The 22044-nt window shown below is 44.7% G+C and overlaps 1 protein-coding gene across 4 annotated transcripts in view; it reads left to right on the top strand.

Moving 5' to 3' along the window:
* Window positions 1-22044, top strand: part of LGALS8 (galectin 8) — a 59976-nt gene that overhangs the window by 12588 nt on the left and 25344 nt on the right. For all 4 annotated transcript variants that reach the window (XM_077486455.1, XM_077486456.1, XM_077486453.1 and 1 more), the window contains exons 4-5: window positions 4876-5092; window positions 9689-9808. In XM_077486455.1, the coding sequence (XP_077342581.1) occupies window positions 4876-5092; window positions 9689-9808 (337 nt within the window). The remainder of the gene's footprint in view (window positions 1-4875; window positions 5093-9688; window positions 9809-22044) is intronic.

Below are 22044 nucleotides of genomic sequence, written 5' to 3'. Positions count from 1 at the left end.
TTTTTTGAATTTGGCGCCGATCTCCGCTCCCGTGTGCCGTAACGTCGCAGGGAACGGAGCTCGGCGGCACTCGGGCACTGTGTGAATCGAGTGGAGGACAGCTCGATCACACACCGCGGAGGACATCGCTGGATCCAGGGGACAAGGTAAGTAACCTCTCCCTGTATCCAGTGATGCGATCCCGAGTCTGGCTCGGGATTACCACTTATGATAGTAAAATCCTAACCTGAGCCAGACTCGGAATTACCGCTAGGGAGGTTAATGTAAGCTGTTAACAGCAAGCACATACTGGAAAGATAAAAACGCTTAATTTTAGGAGATCATATTCCACAACAATAAAAGCAATATGTTTAAAAGTAAAAAAAAAACTATGTAGGTCACAGTCAAAGAATATAACAAAATATGTTAAAAGGAAATTAAGGCCTCCAAAAATGCTAAATTAATGACAGGTTGTGAAATAGGGCAGGGCAGACCACCCCCCCCCCCCCCCAAATTTTTTTACAAATGTATTGATAGTAAAAATGTCAGATCCACAATGGGGATAGTATCAACGTGGCCCCCATGGCTCAAAACAAAAATATTTTGACAAAATAAAGGTGAATATAGCACCTGGACCAGATATCTTACACCCAGGTGTCCTCAAAGAATTGAGCTCTGTTATTTCAAAGCCATTGTTTCTAATCTCTAGAGACCCTTTTAACGACTGGCTCAGTACCTCCTAGATTGGCTTAAGGCTCATGTTGTGCCTATATTTAAAAAGAAATGAAAGTTTGTACCAAGTAACTACAGACCAGTTAGTTTAATGTGGTTCTAAAGTCTAGGTATCTTTTACCTTTAATGGATTCTCTGCATTAAGGTGAAAAAACACCCCACTAACTATTCTCCTCCTCACCCCAAATATTAACATAGTCCTCTATCGATCCAGCGGTCTGCCCGGCTGCAGCTCTACTCTCCTCTCATCTCATCCTGCTCTCGCAGGTTTCACTGAAAGCAGCGGGAGCCATTTGCTCCTGCTGCTGTCAATCAAATCCTGTGAGGAGGGTGCAGGGCTGAGGTGCGCTGTGTGTCCTTATGGATGCATGCAGCCCAGCTTGAGAGTGTGCCTACACAAGCTTGCTATTAAGAAGAATGAGGGGAGAGCGCTGGTAGGGGACTGCCAAAGGAGAGGTAAGGGACCATCTCTGTGTAAAACCGTTGCACAGAGCATGTAAATATAGTTTCCTTTTTATTTTAATATAAAAAAATAAAAAAACTGTCTTTAGAACTTTAACCACTACAATACAGGGCACTTTCACCCCCTTCCTTCCCAGCCCAATTTTCAGCTTTCAGCGCTCTAGCGCTTTCAGTGACAATTGCGCGGTCATGCTACACTGTACCCAAATGAAATTTTTATCATTTTGTTCGCACAAATAGAGCTTTATTTTGGTGTTATTTATTCACGACTCCGTTTTTTTTTTTTTTGCGATATAAGTGCAAAAATAGCGGAAATTTGGAAAAAAAACAATATTTTCTTTTTTCTATTTGAAAAGAAATCCAATAAAATCAAATTTTGTCATAAATTTAAGCCAAAATGTTTCTGCTACATGTTTTTGGTAAAAAAAATTCCGTTAAGTGTATAATAATTGGTTTGTGTGATCACGGACATATGTACGCAAATGATCATGTACATGTGTGCAGGTGATCACGTACATATGTGTGCAGATAATCATTGGGACATGTGATTTTAGTGGGACATATGTGGGGGACATGTTTTTATTATTAGGGACATGTGTTTTTTTATTATTTGGGGACATGTGTGTTTTGGGGACATATGTGGGGACTGTGTTTGTACTGTGTTGTGTGTTTACACTACACTGATGATCAGTGAGTAAAAAGCTGTAAAAAGCAGCCCATACTCACTGATCATCAGCCGGCTGCAGCGTTCTGCTCTCCTCTCCTCAGCGGTGACTTCCGTGTGAGGAGAGCCAATTGCCTAGCAACCGGCTGTTTGTTTACATCACATGACGGCCGTGATTGGACACGGCCGTCATGTGATCAGGAGGGCCAATCACAGAGCCCTCCTGCCGATCTGAGATGTGCCGTGTCCGGGTGACACGAGCACATCGGGATCGCGCCGCTGCGCGGGCGCGCGCGCGCGATCCCGCTACTCCTGAAGGACGTTCCTGAACGTCCTATCAGGAGTAGACGGCTCCCACCCGGCCGTATATATGCATTGGCCGGGTGGGAAGTGGTTAACTTCTAAATGCAGGAAGCTTGATAAAAAGAGCACATAAACAACAATTTATTATAAGCAATAGACTGCATTGAATAATGCAAAGTTGTCAAACAAGTCTGTTTTCTTTTTGCAAGGAAGTATGCAAAAACCTAGACAAAGGAGTGGCTGTGGATATAGTGTGCTTTACAAATGGCATTTGATACAGTTCCCCACACACAGTTATAGGCTTAGAAAATTCAAGTTTTAAATGGATGGAAAACTGGTTTAAAGACTGTATTCAGAGAATTGTAATGATTCATACTCTGAATGGTCTAAGGCTGTTCATAGACAGTTTGAATCTTGTACGGTTCAGCAGGACCGGGCCAAGATTTGAACAGTGTATGGGCAGGCTGAATGTACCCAGGTTGATCTATCAGCTTGCATACAACCAGCCTGCCAGATTTTGCATGCGATTTTATCATTAGTGGTTGGTATAGCCGCTAGCAATAATCTAGGTGTTGTCCAGGTGGGGACTGTCTTCTAATCCTGCTGGTTTTAGGATTTAGATAGTTTGTTCTCTCTGAGTATTCCAAGCACAACTCGGGTGGTATCAAGCGAGTTTGGAAGTGTTGAGAAGAGTTTCAGACCAGGAGGTTCGTTTGTGCCCTGCTGTGTTAACCTCTTATAAAGGAGGTATACTTTACGGTAAGTGGCCATTCTTAAACCAAAACTAAAGGTTTTTTATTTTTTAGGAATCCTACTTCCCTCAGTGGATGCAGCATCGGTCCCCAGGCGCCACTGCACTGAGCCCCGATAGATTGAACACCACCGACCGCTCGGTTTTCAGAGCTCCCCAAGCAGAGATCTGTAGACTGTCAGTCACTGGGCTGTGGTGGGGGCTGCCGGCTCAGGCTCTGAGAGGCTGAGCCAGGTGTCAGTCCAGGCACCTGGCAGATCCAGACTTTATTGGGGCAATGACATGGTGCCTGGACTGACTTCTGTGACATCAGCAGAGAGTGGACTTCAGCTTGCTCTCTGCTGAAAACGGGTCACAGGAGTGGAAAACGAACTGTACTCCTGTGATCCACAGGAGAAGTACAGCCAAACAAGCCTTGGCTGGACTTCTCCTTTTAAGCCCTGATTCACATTGGTACAGTTTGACATGCAATTTGACATGTCAAATAGGCGGCAATAGCACCGTCCGACATGGTGCACCGCTGCATTTGCGGTGCTGCACCAATTTCAAAAAGTTGTTTCTGAAATCAGGACTGACATGCAGGAGTGAATCAGCTGAAGTCGCACAGCTTCATTCCCGCAGCTCAGTGTGAACCGGGGCTTAAGGTGGTTCGTAATTGTGGATGGAAGTGAAGGTTCACAGCACTGGTTTTTATGATACAAGACTTTAGATGGACTTTGGATTTGTTTATTTAGTTGGATGCATTTGAGCATCTTTGGATTGGTTACACATATGCACATACTGGCCTTTTTGTATTTAAGGTTGGTGTATATGAATTTATAATTGTACACAAGCACTCATCATTAGGAAATGCTTATGTATTTATGAATGTACACTTTATGTATGAAATGTTTATGTACTTATGTTTTTTTCTGAGGCACTTTATATGATTTAAAAGGACAGCTCACTTTTTTGTATACAAAATAGTCCTTAGTTCATAACTTTGTATTCAGATATTTGGGGTTTGCAGCAGTCCCCTAAAATTCAGATCATTTTTTGTACACAGAGCACAGGTTTATCATTCATCTAATCTCTCACTTACCTGGTCCATGGCAGCTTTGAATCTGCACCTCCTATGTTCAAAATGTTAAAATGCATCTCAGACCATCATTTTATGTCGCATCATATGACCGTCTAGGAAACGTCATATCCCATCATACACTGCCTTACTGCATCAAAGAATAGGGTCTATTTACTTTTCTCATCATTATACCACCTCCCATTTTTTTTTTTTTTTTTTTTTTTTTTTTTTTTTTCACCCGCTTTCCTACTTCTTCCTTTAAGGTGGCCATATACTGGTTAAAGTACCAACTATGTGCCTTCCTTTAACCATTGTTCATAGGTTACCCTTTGACAGCCTCTCATGTTCTCTCAGTTAACTATAGACTTCCTCTGATCCTGTCTGTGTTTTTCCTTGATCTGCTATAGAAGGATGTGTGACCCCCCCCCCCCCCCCTTCATGATTTACCCTACATTTGTCATATGATTTGTATTCTCAATTTATCTGTGGTGAATACCTGGAATCGCTGTATGAGCCACTGGTGTTGTGGATTTGTTATGTTCATTTTGTGTAGTTACTGTATTGTGTAACTTGTAATTCTTCTACATTTTTAAAAGCAAAAAAAAATAAAAAAATAAACTGGCCATACAACGCTGCAATCTTTTAGCTCTACCATCGGCTATGTAGTGCAAAATTACAAAATACTAATTAAATAAATTGTTCCAGTGGGTCCTCTCCTATTCCATAGTTTTGGTAAATTTAAAGGAAATTGAACAATAAAATTGCGTAGTGTATGGCCACCTTTATACATCTAAAATTAACTAGTTGCTCTTTCAGTCTTTAAGTAATTTTAAATACAATGTAAAAATGAATATATCATTTAAAATGTTGACAATGGCTACCATTTTAACGATCCAAATTCTGCTTTAAAATTATTGTTGCCAGGTTCCAGATAGACTTCCAGTGTGGGAGCAGCACGAGCCCACGTAGTGATGTGGCTTTCCACTTCAACCCACGATTTAAAGGATGGTACTGGGGTCAGATCATCTGTAATACCTTACAGAATGAAAGCTGGGGCTGGGAAGAAAAAACATACCCCATGCCTATCACACCAGGGAAGCCATTTGAAGTAATATTTCTTGTTTTGCCTCATAAATTCCAGGTGAGTTTATATCATTACTCTGTATATTCAAAATTATTTTAGAGGGAGGGAAGGATTCTGTTTGGTTAGGCACACCTTTTATTGGAAGAAAAATTGGTGGGGGGGGGGGCACTAAAAGTGAAAAAAATATAAAAAAAATCCACCTAAAACAAAATTATTAAAAGCCAGCAGCTACAAATACTGCAGCTGCTGACTTTTAATAAATGGACACTTGCCTTTCCTGGAGTCCAGCGATGCCGAGCAATCGCTCGGCTCTTGGCTGCTGCCAGCGCCATTCTCTGTGTGGTAATCGGGAAGTGAAGCGTTGCGGCTTCACTTCCAGATTCCTTACTGCGCTAGTCGCGCAGCACAATGAGGCTGGGGTTCAGAAATTCAGTTCAATTTTTGTGTGAACCTCCTCTTTACGTGCAAACAATCACAATCTCCAATAACGTGCTGGCCGTATAGGACCTAAAATTAGACCACAATGAAACGTCATATGAAACAGGCAATTCACAACATGTATCCAAGTGGGGGAAAAAAGTCTATAAAATGGTGAATATTGTGACCAAGTCTTGTGTTCAGAAAAAACAGTGGAACACCTTCACCACCTATGGATGTCACCCAAAGTGCTCAAGGAATGGGTGTCAGCTTACCAGCTGTAGTTGACCTAATTGGTGAAAAAAAGGTCAAACAAGCTTTAGCAACATAATGCTTGCTGCAATGGCGAAGACTGTCGACTGGACTCGTTCCCTCACACCATAAGGAACTCTCGAATGGGATATGAAACGAAATGTAGAAGGAACCAAATAGTGTAATCTCGTTTATTAAAAGTAATAAAGACAAACATAGCCAAGTGGCTGCTTACATTGATGGTGCCATCATCCGGCAGTGAGGCTAGAAAGCATAGCAGGGTATGTGAATATCCCGCAGTGTAGCACTGGAAGCCGGCATGTGTTCCACCTGTGACTGCGAACAGCCAGAGGGACTGGAAGTGATGTAATCGCGTGACCAAGTACCGTCTTGACGTATGTTTCGTTAAACACGTCTTCAGGAAGCGTACTTGGTCACTATGGAGATGAAGCTTATGTAGTGCTCATTCATTAGCATACAGGGAGGAGATTTAAATGTTTAACAGCCTCTGCCCTGGTAATGGGCAAGCATGCAGACTGACACGTAACAAATGTAAATCTTACCGGAATATCACAAATGCCATAAAATGCAACATTAATAAAAACTGGATCATTGAACAGTTCAATTGCATCTACTCAACTAGAGAGGGCTAGTTAACCCATTCCATTAATGATGACCATTAAAAGTGCTTTTAATATAAACAAAAAAAATTATATAAAAAATGAATAGAAATATATAAAAAAAATTAAATTGTTTAATTAAAAACCGCTCCCCGGATACGGGAGATGTGCAAAAATGATTAGTGAGGAGTCCAAAGGGATATACTTGGGTAGAATAATCGTTGGTTAAAAAAGCCATTGAGATCCAACTCAATATTTAAACCCTGGGCCTACATTGTATGTAAACGATACAGCCACTGGGTTTCGTTCTGGGAGATAGCCTTCTTTAAATCAGTACCCTTCTAGTGTCTATCCCACAGAAGGTTAATAGATGAGGATCTCTGTCATGAAACATGCAAAAATGTTGTGATATACTATGGTTCATAAAACCTTTTATATCCCATTCGTAAGTTCCTTATGGTAGGAGTCCAGTCTACAGTCCTTGCCAGTGCAGCAAGCATTATCTTGCTAGAGCCCGTTTTTTGACTTTTTTTTTTTTTTTTTTTTTACTAATTAGGTCAACTACATCTGGTAAGCTGACACTCATTTCTTCAGCACTTTGGGTGACCTCCATAAGCGGGGAAGGTGTGCCACTGTATTTCTGAATACAAGACTTGGTCACAATATTCACCATTTTATGGACTTTTTTTTTTTTTTTTTCACTTGGATATATGTTGTGTGTTTTTATGTGACATGTTTCATTGTGGTCTAATTTTATGTTTCTTCACTAATATTATTATTATTATTATTATTATTATTATTATTAAATATATGGGGCTGTCTCTTTTCTACATTGGGCTCTCTGCTGAATATTTTGGGATGTCTTTACGGGATTGGGCTGTCTCTTTTTGAATATTTGGGGATGTCTCTTTACTGGATTAAGCTGTTTCTTTGCTGCATTGGAATGTCTCTGCTGAATATATAGCAGGGCTCGACAAATCCCAGACGCCAGGTTGCCATTGCAAATAGAAATGGCGTCTTGGAGCGGCACTGGGCGCAACAAGAGTCACTGCTACACTACTGCGAGTGCCAGGTGGCTGGCAGGCAATGCTTTGTGTGTGCCTGAGGCCCGGGGGTTGGGAAGGGTGAGGCGGGTTAAAGAAGGATGCCTGTTGCTAGGGTGGCCCTCATAATCTGCCTCCTTACTCACCTCGGCTCCTTATGTCACTTCCCTCAGCGCTGGAAGGGAGATCGGCTCTGCCCCCTTCCTCTAGGCAATCTCCTGTCACAAGTCCCAGATGATTGCGTGTCCAGTCGAGGCGCAGCTCATGCATGCGCAGTGGGTGCCCAGCTGTGAAGCCACAGTCGTGGGCCCACATTGACAATGCCGGTGCCGCCGAGCGGAGGGGAGACGAGCGGGGCTTTGATCCACCGCATCGCTGGACCCAGGGGCAGGTAAGTGTCCGATTATTAAAAGTAAGCAGCTGTAGTATTTGTAGCTGCTGACTTTTTTTTTTTTTTTTTTTTTTAACTGTAACTCCGCTTTAAGGGGGATGTGGGGTTGTAGGGTAGTAGGATGGGCGGGTCAGGGGAGGAGCGGAACGGACAGGTGTAATGGAGCCCCTAGCAGGAAGTTGCTCTCTCTGTCCCCATGGTGGTGTGGACTCCCTCTCTGGGCTCCTGGAGCTCCTTCTATAGTGGCTCCGAGTCAGGTCTGGCAGCTGGGGAGCCTGCTACCCCCCTGGACAGCCCGGAGCTGATGCAGCCAGCTATCAGTGCAGCCTTGTCACTGCAGCCTTATCAGTGCCCATCAGTACAGCCTTGTAAGTGCAGTCTCATCAGTGCCCATCAATGTAGACTCATCAATGCTGCCTCATCAGGGCCCATCAGTGCAGCTTTTCAAAATTTTCAGTCTTTTTCCATGTATTTAGCAAAAAATAGAAAAACAGTGGTGAAAGCTGGCCTGGGCAGGAAGGGGGTGAAAGTAACCAGTAAAACAAATGGTTAAAAAAAACTGGCTCCTAACTTTTTCATCTGGCTCCTAGATTCAAAACAAATTTGGCATGCCCGGATATATGGGGATGTCTCTTTGCTGGATATATGGGGTTGCCTGTTTGCTGGATTGGGCTGGCTTTTTTCTGGATAAATGGGGCTGTCTCTTTGCTGCTCTTTGTGCAAAATATAACTTACCCTTTTTAAATCTTGAGCACTGTTGACTTGGAATATACTTTTCATTTTAATATACTGTATTAAAGTGTTCCTAAAGTCTTCTTTTATTATTTTATTAAAATAGCAAACCTATTATACTTGCCTGCTCTGTACAGTGGTATTGCACAGAGTGGCCCGATCCCCCTTCTCGGGTCCCTGGCAGCAATCTTGGCTCCTCTGCTTCTTTTTGTATGTCCCCATAGCAAGCTGTTTGCTATGGGGACAAATGGAGCATGCTCACTCCCGACCTTTGTCTAAGGAGCCACACTTCATAGACCTACACAGCGGGACTTAGCCCTTCCTCTTCACTGCATTTGATTGACAGCAGCAAGAGCCAATGGCTCCTGCTGCTGTTTGAATGCTTGTTGAAGAGGAAGAAAGGGGAGATTAGATGCAGCCGTGTACAGCGCTGATCTCTTCTCTCCTCTTTCCTCTCCACACAGGAAGGGGCGGGGGGGGGGGGATACAGGGGAATTGAAAACGTTTTTTACCTACCGTAATGCAAGCAATGCATTGAGGTAAAAAAACATTTTTAGGTTTAGTATCACTTTAAGTTGTAAGAGTGTTAAACTAAAAGTGGTTGGATTAAAGGACTCTGGGAAATGGTGGCCAGGCCTGGGGGTGCTCAGGTCTAAGGCTGTGTAAGGGGCCCCAAAATTTTGATGGCTGCCCTGCCTGTACTGCTTTGGTGCGATTCCAGCACAATTTTGGCCTCAGACTATGCAAACCACATCCAAATTGCACTGAAAATTGGATCGCAGCGGTATGAACTTAGCAATAGAGACTGTGTGTTCTATGTTTTTAAAAAAAAACTATACTGTACAATACACTGGGTCAGTCCAATGCAAAGCTTTGTGGTAAGAAAAGTGCTGCTTCGTCTGCATATATGATATTATTATTATTATTTTTTTTTTTTCTTTAATGTTGCCCAATACAGTTGCCGAATCTCTTTTTACATTTGTTTTATGCCTGTTTTGTTGATTTTGTCTTTTTAAATTGGATGGATTATATTTTTATTATTGTTATTAAAAAACATGCAGGTAAAAATTACAATAGATGGATTCATTTGGTTTGTCTTTTTATTAGTTTTGTAATTTTGAGTTGTAGACCTTTACTGAATATATTTTATATGTTTGTAGTTTTTCATGTATAAAATGTTCGTGAATGTGTTTTTTAGGTTTCTTCAAATGGAAAATTCTTGCTCTCATACAAACACAGGATTAACCTGGATAAAATTGATACACTTGGCATATATGGACGAGTGAAAATTAATACAATTGGCTTTGTATCTGAAACGGTAAGTCATTTTTTTTTCTGTCACTCTTCCTATGCGAGAAGGGGAAAGCAATATCATTAATAATTGTTCTTGATCAGGGAAATCTGTTTGATTATTTTGAATTTGAATCAACTGTTTTTGTTTTTTTTATGCATACGTATCATCTATATTACTCATTCTTTTATGTAAATTATTTGCTATAGCGGAGCGCAAAATATTGCCTCAATTTTAAATTGGCCGTAAAAACAATAGAAGTCTTATTACGTGCAGAACAGACATGGCCATATGAGTTATGAGCCCTCTAATTTAATTAATAAAGAATTCTTTAAAAAAAACAATCTGTCTTTGATTATATTGCTTCTTTTCGCCCTGCCCTCGTCTGTCTGCAGGAGACACATGCAATGTGACTAGATTTTTGAAACGTCGCTTTGTTCAAGAAGCATATCACTCGGTTTTTACCTCCCCTTCAGGCTGGGTTCACACTGCTGCGGCTGGGAGACCCGGATGTGATTCGCACCGCACCGCACTGCAGTGAAAATCACATCCGGACTACCAACGCTCTCGATACAGAAGACGCCGATCTCCATCGGATTCCGGATCTCATCTTAACCGGCACGGAGTGGATTCGGACGCTATTCCTCAAAGAACACCTAATTCCAGAAGAGCCCGCCGAGACCGCTAGGCCCGGTCCTGCTTGTTGCAGTACTGCCCGATTTGTTGATCTTCCTCTATCTACTCTCTCCTCACTCCTTACTTTTTCCTCCTCCACTTGCTCTGCTTCTCTGCCTTCTTACTTAGCTCTCTAGCTGAGCTCCCTCATCCCTCTACTGTTTCGGCCTCCTTCTCACTCCCCTTATTTCTCTATGGTTTCACCGCACTCCCTTACTGCAAAAGGCTCTTGACAGACTGATGCTTGATTACCTGCACCGTTCGGTTCTGCGTGATGCCTACTTCCCACCCGCATATGTTATCCGACCTGCTCTCCCAGACGTTTGCCTGAGCTCCGCCACTGTCACTGTTGTGTCACTATACGACACGAGGACTGTATCTATATGCCTCCAGATTCCTCGGATAAGATGTCAGTGCTCACGATCTGGACAAGTCTACGCTGAGATCAGCATCGCAGCGAGTTTCACAACCTCTGGTGGAGATGACTCATTTCTCTTGCTTTACCCGGTACCAGTTTGTTTTGGCGGGTGCGGAGGCTGTCATTGGGCGATTTTCTCTGCTTTTAGCAGCACATGTTTTGATTTTAATCTTATAATTTTTGCTTTAGCTTTATGTTGATGATGCCTAGGAGTACTACAGTTATGTTTGCCCCCGTAGATGCATAGTAATATGTAGTTCTCTAACCAGATATCTGGGGATTACGCGAAGGGTGGGGGGGGGGGGATGTCGTATCCCCCCCACTCTCATTTTCTTGTTTTTATTTTGACCCCTGTCATTCATTTATAGTTTGGGGTTGGTTGATTTATTCTGGGTGCAGAGAGTAATCTCCCCACATGTATAGCTTGGAGTGCAGTCCTATTACTCACCTTTTTGGGCTCAGTGATGATAACACAGGATCCAGACTTCACTATGTAATAGAACTGCTACCCCAATTGCTGAGAATCCAGGAGAATATACACGCAGTTTCTAATAGTTAATATTGGTTTTCTGTTATCTTGTCAGTTGATGAAGTGATTAGGCATTAATTATGGAGGAAAGAGCAGCTGATCCACTTCACGGCAACTGTCTTGACAGTTTGAGGTGAACATGGGCTCACCTGCTGTTTTCTACCAATTCTTCTTTCCTTTTTTTTACTGTTTATTGTTTGTGCTCTAGTTTGACCGACACGGTGTCTGATTGCCTTACCAACAAGTTCACCTGACAAGGTGGTCGAAATCCCATTCCAACCCTACATCATGCTTATATATAAGCTAGACTTTGAGGGCAGTCTGGGTGTATGTGTATCTATTTGCAACCTGCCTTCTTAGCGGATGCCGTAGGCCTGGGCTATGTAGGGGGACCTCTGACACTATCATAGTCCAGATTACGAGTACTCACCCCGGTTTACTACATTATTAGACTGAGCTAACTGCCTACTAGTCTCTTAGTCACAAATACACCATTGGATGATTCATGTTATAATTTAATAGAGGGTAGGGGGTTGATGTTGTATACATTAGTCCTATAGGTAGATGTCTCGGCTGAGTCTCTCCTTTAGCCTCCCTAATTGCAGGATCCCAGGGTGACTGGGATCCCCCTTTTTAATTCCTCATTCAGCGGGCTAAAAGATGTCCTTCCCGTTTTATTTTCTCATCCTTGTCTTCGATAGTCTCAGGCTCTCCTCCCACATGGTGGTACTTTTCTATATAAGTTTATTGAACCTTACACCTTGTTTACCCACCGACCGTTCCCGGACACTAGTCATAGGGGCCACCCCTGTGACTTGTAGTGGAAGTGCAAGCAGGACTTGCATTTCTCCGGCTCACTTTTAGAGGGACCCTCGTATTATTTACGGTTCTCTCTTCCCTTTAAGTGTTCCCTCCCTTACTAGACCTGTTTAATTTTCCTTTATTTCTAAATTTTGTTTCCGGATATTTATTTTTGGCACATTCTATAACCTTTTTATACTGTATCCACATTTTTTCTATTACAAGTTCATCCTCCATTCCCCGCGGCGGGACTCCGGTTTCCTATCCGCCATAATCTTATTCAGCGACACATCATTCCCCCAGGCCAAATTCTCATAGCATCGTTCTGGTTAGCCCTTCATTCTGCATAGTGTGAGCTGGTCGTACTCCATTCCCCATTTTTTCACACCTTCTAAGGCGCTCAACCACCTAAAACATGTCCCCCAAACCCAAATTGAACACACGAGACTCACTCAAGATAGTTTCTCTAAACGCGCAAGGTCTCAACATCCCCGAAAAGAGGTCCCAAGTTCTGCTCTTTGCTCACAAATGCAAAGCAGACTTAGTGCTATTACAAGAAACCCATTTTAAATCCAACTCCATTCCCAAACTTACTAACCATCGTTTCCCACTGGTGTATCACGCCCCCAATCCTAACATGAAATCTAAAGGTGTTTCGGTCCTTGTAGCTAAAAGGTGCCCCCTCCAAATTGACGAAACCATGATGGATCCCGAGGCCAGGTTTATCTTTGTGAAAGGCAGTCTGGGTGACAAACGTATCACTTTAGCTAATATATATGCGCCAAACACCGGACAACCGGCTTTTTTTAAATCAACTTTGGCCAAACTATCCTCTTTCCAGGAGGGCATGCTCATCCTAGGGGGGGACTTCAATGTTCCTCTCAACCCGATTCAAGATTCCTCTACTGGCTCTTCCTCTCTCACTTACAAAGCATTACGCACCATTAAGTCGCACTTACATGAGCTTTGCCTGCATGACTCCTGGCGCACATTGCATCCCCAAGGGCGGGACTATTCCTTTTTTTCTATTCCTCACAATAGGTACTCCAGGTTAGATTACCTATTCATCACACAAAGAGATTTACCTTGCCTATGTTCTGCGTCCATAGAAGCCATGTATATCTCTGATCACCACCCGGTCTCCATGACCATACAGATTGCCGACAACCCACGCACTGCACCGATTTGGCGATTAGATCCCTCCTTGTTGTCTGATCCTGCAATGGCAACCTCCTTTCAGGAAAAACTGACCGATTACTTCACAGAGAATCACTCCCCTACGATGGACCCCATGTCGATTTGGGAGGCCCATAAATGTACAATTCGGGGAGAATTTATAGCTGCTTCGGCGAAAAGGGAAAGAAATAACGCTATCTCCCAGCTTTCCAATCGTATTAAATCCCTAGAAAAGGCCCATAAACTTTCATTAGCCCACAATGTACTCTCTGACTTACAGAAGGCGAGGCAAGAACTACTCCAAATTCTAAGCTCCCAAATTAAAAGAAACTATATGCTTTCCCGTAAATTTTTCTATGAATACGGCAATAAGTCGGGCAAACTTTTAGCTAGAGCACTAAAAAAACAACACGCCGCTAGCACCATTCATTCCATCACGGACCCAAAGGGTAATAAAGTAGTAACCAACCACATGATCGCGGACCAATTTGTTCAGTACTATTCCAAACTCTATAACCTTCAAGACAACTTACCCCAGGCGGACAGGGCCCATAGAAAACTTTTAATTGATAAATTTCTCAGCGAATATACCCCAGCCCCAATTTCTCCTGAGCACGCTCTTTCTTTAAATGCTCCCCTCTCAGCTCAGGAATTTGACATGGCCCTCAAACATATGAAACTCGGGAAAAGCCCAGGCCCTGATGGCCTGACGACCTGTTACTATAAAACTTTTTTTGCCACCCTAAAAAAACATTTCCTAGCGGCTTTCAACTCATTGTCCCCTGAAAAACCACCCCCGCGAGACTCACTAAGAGCACATATTACTGTTATCCCGAAACCTAACAAAGATGATACACAAGTGACAAACTATAGACCTATTTCATTAATAAATGTTGACTTAAAGATCTATGCCAAGATCTTGGCAAACCGTCTTCTCCCCCTTCTTCCCCAGCTAGTGTCACTTGATCAGGTGGGGTTTGTGCCGGGAAGAGAGGGGAGAGATAACACGATTAAAGCGATCTCGGTACATCACTGGCTGACTTCCACAACACAACAAGGATTTTTTCTCTCGTTGGACGCGGAGAAGGCGTTCGACAGAGTGGCTTGGGACTACATGGAAGAAGTACTACGGAAAATAGGTTTCCCGGAACGCCTGCTTTCTTTTATTATGGCGTTATACGCATCTCCTACGGCTCAGGTCAGGATCAATGGTCAGCTGTCGGACGCCTTCTCCGTGTCTAATGGGACTCGTCAGGGTTGCCCACTTTCCCCCCTTTTATTTATCCTTACCTTGGAACCCCTTTTCCGTAGATTACACTCCAATCCAGATGTTAAAGGGATACAGATCGGACCCAAGATTCAAAAAATTGCCGCATTCGCCGATGATATACTACTTTTCCTTACAGAACCTCTTGTCTCCATTCCTAATCTCCTTAAGGACCTAGACGATTTCAAAACGCTATCCAACCTACAAATTTATTTCTCTAAATCAGAAGCTTTGAATATATCCCTAAATAGAGATACCATAGCGCTGTGCCAAAAAAACTTCCCCTTTCGCTGGAACACTTCTGCAATCACCTATTTAGGTATCAAACTACCGTCCAAACTGGGAAACCTATACTCCCTTAACTTCCATCAAATACTCCAGACCATCCAAAATGACCTAAAAAACTGGTCTACCGGCCTATTTTCTTGGTTTGGTAGGGCCTCCATTATTAAAATGAATGTCCTACCTCGCCTATTATACCTTTTTCAAACAATCCCTATCAAACTTCCCCCAGCCTTTTTTAAATCTCTCCAATCTATCTGTGCCAACTTTATTTGGGCTGGTAAGCGTGCCAGAATAAGCTTTACTAGACTGACCCTTCCGAAATCTAAAGGAGGGATTGGTCTACCCGATTTCAAAAAATATTATTGGGCGAGCCTCCTAACTAGAATTGTGGATTGGAATGTGCATTCGCAATCCAAAGCTTGGGTACTAACGGAAAGCGCTTTCTCTCTCTACCCGATTAAATCCCTTCCATGGCTGCTCCCTGAGCACGTCCCCCAACAGTGTACACAACATCCCCTCATTGCTAGTACTTTGCATGCCTACCACGCAGCATGTCATGCCCACCACATTTCCTCGCATCATAGTCCGATGACCCTAATAAATAACCCGGAATTCCCAGCAGGTCAATCAGACACATTTCTATCTGGCTTATGGCAATCTCCCGACATTAGAGCTATGTTTTTTTTCTCTAACTCCCAGTTCTGACCTATAACTGATCTCCCTTCACAACCCTCGGGTCGTCCCTTCCCGCGGTGGGTGTATTTCCAAATCAGACACTTCCTGACGGATAGGCGCTCTAAACTTGATTTTGCCAGGCAGCTCACTCCGTTTGAAACCTTGTGCAACCAGTCTGAACCCCAACGTCACATCATTTCTTGCATATATGCCTTGTTTTTCACGGCTCACACCCCAAAAGATAATCTAGCGGTTCATAGCTGGGAATCTGATTTATCCTTGACACTATCGGATTCAGATTGGTTGAACATCTTTACATATATCCACAAAGGCTCCCTCAATGTTTCAGTTCAAGAAAACAATTTCAAAATTTTCTCCAAGTGGTATCTCACGCCTGTTAAACTTCACAAACGATACCCCTCTACCTCCCCTTCCTGCTGGTGATGCGCAGACGGGGCTGGATCTTTCCTACATATTTGGTGGGCCTGTTCTCGACTCCAACCATTCTGGGCTGAGGTTCACCGCCTAATCTGTCGAATCACCACGCTCCCCATTGACTTCTCCCCAGCCATGATGCTCCTACACCACTCCACCATCCCAATGAAAACATATCACCGCTCTTTGGCACAACATTTGCTGAATGCCGCGAAAATGTGTATTCCCTCCCTATGGAAATCGTCCACACCCCCCTCAATTTCAGATTGGATTAAGAGAGTCTCCACTATAGCGGACATGGAAAACTTAATTTCGCAAGCCAAAGATACCCCATCCAAATACTGGGCTACTTGGGCGTGTTGGCTCCATTTCCGTTCATCGGATGAATGCTCTCAGCTGGTAACCGGAGTCCCTCCCACCCCCACTCCCAGGCCCTAATGTCCTTCATGCTCTCTCAATTCTATCTTCAATTATCTTTTTTTTTTTTCTTTTTTTTTTTTTTTGTTCTATTTACTTTTCTCCCACACCCTACCTGTCCCCCTTCGATATTAAACCAGTTAATTCCATATCAATAGAGTTTTTTTTTCTGTTTATTGCGCACTTTCTTTATAGTGTACTACTCCCTTTTTATACATCTTCCTGATAAGCCCTCCAGCTGAGCTGACCCCTAGAATTTATCTCCCGGATGGTTACGGGACTTGACTGCTGGAAGGTATACCCTTTCTTTGAACCTCTTTGACCCTGTACTTCCTGTTAAAGTCTAGCAACTTGAGCCGTACTCCGGGTCCACATGAACACTTTACCTGATGATGTATGGCATTCATATTGGTACAGAAATTATACCTTCCTGTTGTTTACACGTCATTTGTTTCTACTATGGATGCTGTTTCACTATTGTATTTTGTTATGAAGATATATTGTACTGGATTCTTTGTTTGTATATTTCGAATCCTTCAATAAAAGCATTTTTTTTCATTGGAAAAAATCACATCCGATCTCTGTGCGATGCGAGTTCAGCCATACAGATAGTATGGCTGAATTCGCATCGCACCCGCTCCAAACTCGCACAGGACCCTTTTTTTGGTCCGCAGCAGAATCGGATCGCATGGGTGTTCACACCATGCGATCCGATTCCTGTCCGAGTTTGCAGATCGCACTGCGATATGTGAACTGATCTGGGGGTGTCATTAAGGTTTCACTGACACTCCCAGCAGTCCGCATATGGCAGTGTGAACTGCCGGTGGGAGGCATGCGATGCGGGAACCCGCCGCGGATTCGCGGCTTTCCCGCATTGCTTCAGTGTGAACCCAGCCTCAAGGGGGGGTTTCTGTTCTAGTTTACACAGATATGTTCTCTTGCAGTAGAATTATTGTAAACAAAAATGGCAAATGTCTTTTTACAATGTAAGTTGTATGAACTTGAGTTAATACTGGTGTGTGTATGTGTGTCTCTCTCAAGTCCAAAAGTACTTTGTCAGCTTATTTCCTTTGCTGGGGCTCCCCCCCCCCCCTATTATTTTATAAAATAGAAAGTATAACAGTTAGGCCCCATTCACACCTGAATGTGGCATTTTCAGGCAGAAAATCACACGATTTTTGCATAGTTTTTCCCACGATTTTGCGACATTTTCGGCTGCAATTTTGTGCAGGGCAGAAGGGGACCAATGTAAAAACAAGGAAAATGCCCAAATCTGCCCGGTTTGAGCGACAAAAAAGGGTCCAGAACTTGTTTGAGCTTCATGCGTTCAGCTTCAGGTGACGTGAGATGTGAACCATCTCCATTGAGAATAATAGATTCTCTTACGTTCACCGACTGACACTTGGGTTAGACATTGGGTTGTTATGCCACCTTCAGGAGAGGACTAGGCATAACATGTAATAATAAAACTAGAACTTTCTATTTCCGCCCAAGGGGCGGTCCCTTAGGTAACAACCCCACAGCCTGCATTGCAGCTTCAGTTTTTTTTTGTTTTTTTTTTCCTTCCTAGTGAAGGAGAAGGACCTAGGAACCCTGTGGGCCCATCGGTCTGTGGATTTTTTTTTAATTATTTTTTTTGCAGAAGCTTTGTTTTTGCGCAAGATTAAAGATCCTGTGATCTGCTATCAACAGCCGGCTGGGTGACAGGCTGTATACCCTTATCCTTGTAGTCTCCCCAGCCTGGCCAGCAAGCGTGTGCAGACCAGATCTCCACGCTGAGCCGGCCACGACAGGCCTCAGCTCCAGAGGCAGTCAGTGAGCGTAAATGCTCCGGAGCACACATGACCGGGCTACTGATGTCTGCCTCGCAGTTTGCCGGGCCAGCAGCATAGAGTGGGTCTGTGATGGAATGTCACCCAGCTCTTCAGGACTGGTAAGTACAGCTTACTGCCTCGGTGGGGCTGAGCAGCTGGGCATTCCCTGGGAGGTCGATTCTTCCCTCCCTCCCTGTGGGGGATGCTGCGTGGGCTGCTGAGCGGTGTGTGTACCATGTACAGGGGCTCTCACCTGGGGGGTACTGCACTGGCTGGCTGTGCCCTGGATGTGTGTAGGTCTCTCCCTGGAGGTGTCTGGAGGCTGTGTCTGTTGATCGCTGTAGCGCTGTTTCACCGCCATTTTATCTGCCTGTTCTTCACTGTCCCTCATGGTATACAGTGCTCGGCGGCCATCTTTGGTGGGGCAAGGAGCAGCATGCTCTCTGACCATTTTCCTGTAGTTCGGCGGCCATTTTCCCTGTGATTATGTCCTTTTTATACTGGACGCTCGGCGGTCATTTTCTTGAAGCCTGAACACGTTTTTGGTCAGTTTCAGAGCAGCTCTGCACAGCGCGGTGTGATCTCCTATGCATCTGGGAGCTGCCATAGGACACAGGCACTACTAGCTGAACAGCGCAGAACCAGTCAGGGTGGCGAGTCCTGTATGAAAGAGCCCCTCATCCAGCAGCAGTTGGGGACTTAGGACAGTGATGGTCCCACCCTCCTATCAGGTGGCAGACAGGGTAGGGTCAGCATGGCTTCAGAAGCTGGTGTTTCTTTCCCTGAAATCCAGGCAATTGCAACCGGTTCGCCTGCAGACTGTGCAGTGCCTCTGGACGCTTTGTCGGTGGTCCTCAATTCGTTCATTGCCAAGATCGAGGCGGTGTGTGGATGCAAAGGTGGTAAAAAAAAAAAACGTATTTGGACATCCTGGATGCGTACCTGCCCATACCCATATGCCTCAGGCATCAGAGGTTTCTGTGATTTTGCAGTTGGGGAAGCCCACTACCAGTTTGTGGCTCTCCCCTTTGGTTTGGCATCAGCCCCCCGAGTCTTTACCAAGGTATTGGCTCCTGTTTTGGCGTTGCTGCGGGATCGCAATCGTGGGATACCGAGACAATCTTCCCCCTGAGAGCATCTTCTTCCTCAGAATTAGAGGAGGATGTGGCGATCACCATGCAGACCCTGCAGGAATTTGGGTGACTGTTGAACCTAAAAAAAAAAGTCGGTGATTGACTCGCTTCCATGGAGTCCAGCCGTAAGCCTAGGTACTCCAAACGTTGAGAGTGTTTCTCCCTTCAGACAAGCTGCAGACTCTCAGAGCCACAGTAAATCTGCTTGAACCGTAGGTGGTCGTCGCTGAGCTTCTGCATGCGGGTCCTGGGACTCATGGTGGCCTCCTTCGAGGCAGTACCGTACGCCCAGTTTCACACCAGAGTCCTGCAGAAGGAGATTTTGACAAGATGGGACAAATCTTTGTTGTCCCTGGATCGGCAGATTCAGGTGAGCCATTAGTCAGGGATTCCCTGCTCTGGTGGCTGAGGTCTCCGGCACTTCAGTCCGGGAAGTCGTTCCTACCTCTGAAATGGACAGTGATCACAACGGATGCCAGCCTAACCAGCTGGGGTGGAGCAATGGGAGTTCGGTCGACCCAGGGCCTCTGGTCATTGGAGGAATCCAAGTTGCTGATCAATCTGCTTGAGCTGAGAGCGTTCAGGCTATGTCTCTCCACATGGTCGATAAGACTTTGAGGGCGTCCGATCAGGATCCAGTCAGACAACGCCACGGCAATGGCATACGCCAATCACCAAGGAGGAACAAGAAGCTTGGCCGCTGCATGGGAGGTCACTTGCATCTTTCAGTGGGCAGAGCGACATGTATCGGCCCCGTCGGCCATTTACATCCCGGGAGTGGAGAACTGGCAGGCGGTCGCTAGATACTGGACCCAGGAGAATGGGCGTTGCATCCAGAGGTGTTCAGGCTACTGTGCCTGCGATGGGGCACACCAGACGTGGATCTTTTGGCCTCCCGTCTCAATCGGAAGATGCCAAGATTCGTGTCCAGGACAAGAGATCCTTGGGCAGATGTGTCTGACGCGCTGGTGGCTCCGTGGGATCAGTACCAGCTGATCTATGCCTTTCCTCCGCTGAAACTGTTGCCACGTCTGCTCCGCAGAGTGGAGACCAAGGGGATTCCAGTAATACTGATTGGCCCCAGCATCCCTGGTACACAGACCTAGTGCGCCTGGTGGCAGACGCCCCTTGGCGACTGCCGTTACGAGAAGACCTTCTGTCTCAAGGTCCGATTCTCCATCCTGCTTTACCATCGCTGGTTTTAACGGCATGACTATTGAGGAGCCAGGTGTTGAGGAACCGGGGTCTTTCGGACTTTGTGATCCAAACTATGCTGAGAGTACAGAAGTCTTCTTCCCGGAAGATATATCATCGTACCTGGAAGGCCTACATCTCCATGTGTGAGGAGAAAGGATGGCATCCGCGCTCCTCCTTTTTCTATAGCCAGGATCCTGCGGTTTCTACAGCAAGGAGTAGACCAGAAATTGGCTTTAGGCACCATTAAGGGACAAATATCAGCTTTTGGCTGTCTTTTTTTTTCAGCGACCCCCTGGAGTCTCACTCTCTAGTGAGCACTTTTTGTTCAAGGGGTCCGACATGTAGTTCCTTCTGTGCGTCCACCGTTACCCCAGTGGGATCTGAACCTGGTGTTATCGGCGCTTCAAAAACCGACATTTGAAAATATCGGAGATCCCTCTGAATCTTTCCCAGAAAGTGGTCTTTCTAGTGGCCATTACTTCGGGCAGGAGGGTTTCGGGATTGGCGGTCTTGTCTTGCAAGTAGCCCTATCTGGTTATCCACAAGGATAAGGTGGTGTTGCGTCCGCAACCTTCTTTTCTGCCGAAGGTGGTTTTGGCGTTCCACATCAAAGAAGACATTGTGTTACCATCTCTGTGTTCTAAACTGACACATCCTAAGGAAGTGGCCCTTCATGCCCTGAATGTGGTTCAGGCTCTGAGGGTGTATTTGTCTGCTACGGCTCCCTTCCGGAAGTCGGACTCCTTGTTTTGGTGGCTGGTCCAAAACGAGGCATGGCGATCTCGCCGGCCACCATTTCCAGGTGGATCAGACAGATTGTAGTACAGGCCTACGCCTTGAAGGGGCAGGTGCCCCCCTTTCCGGTCATGGCCCACTCCACAAGGGCAATCGGAATGTCTTGGGCCTTCTGACATCACGCGTCTGTCACTAAAGTGTGTAAAGCGGCGACTTGGTCATCTGTTCACACTTTTACAAAATTCTACAAGGTAGTTGTCTGTTTTGGCCGCAAAGTTTTGCAGGCGGCTGTATAATTGCAATTGCACTTAAATTTTTTTTTTGTGTGTGTGTGTGTGTTTGTTTATTTTTTGTTAAAAACAAAGTACCTTTTTAAGTTTTGGTTATTCCCTCACACTGTTTTTTGTGGGTAAAGTTTTTATACTAGTTCCCACATGCCATTGTGGGTGAAGTGTTGTGTGTTTTTTTAATGCTGTTTTCCCACCCCTCGTTTTTGCACTGCTTGTGGACGCCCTAATGGTCTAAGAGAGGAGCTGTCAGTCGGTGAACGTAAGAGAAAATAGGATTTTTTTTTTTTTTTGTACTCGCCGTAAAATCCTTTTCTCTGTAGTTCGACTGACACAGCACCCGCCCATCCTATTTTTCTTTACGTATTTTTCTCAACTGCTTGTTGAGGTACTGAAGCTGCAATGCAGGTTGTGGGGTT

The sequence above is a fragment of the Lithobates pipiens genome, unplaced genomic scaffold (assembly GCF_037356315.1).
Source record: "Lithobates pipiens isolate NorthernLeopardFrog02 unplaced genomic scaffold, aLitPip1_a1.2 Scaffold_18, whole genome shotgun sequence".
Classification (NCBI taxonomy): domain Eukaryota; kingdom Metazoa; phylum Chordata; class Amphibia; order Anura; family Ranidae; genus Lithobates; species Lithobates pipiens.
The sequence above is the reverse complement of the archived record's forward strand: the minus strand, read 5'-3'. Positions and strand labels throughout refer to the sequence as shown.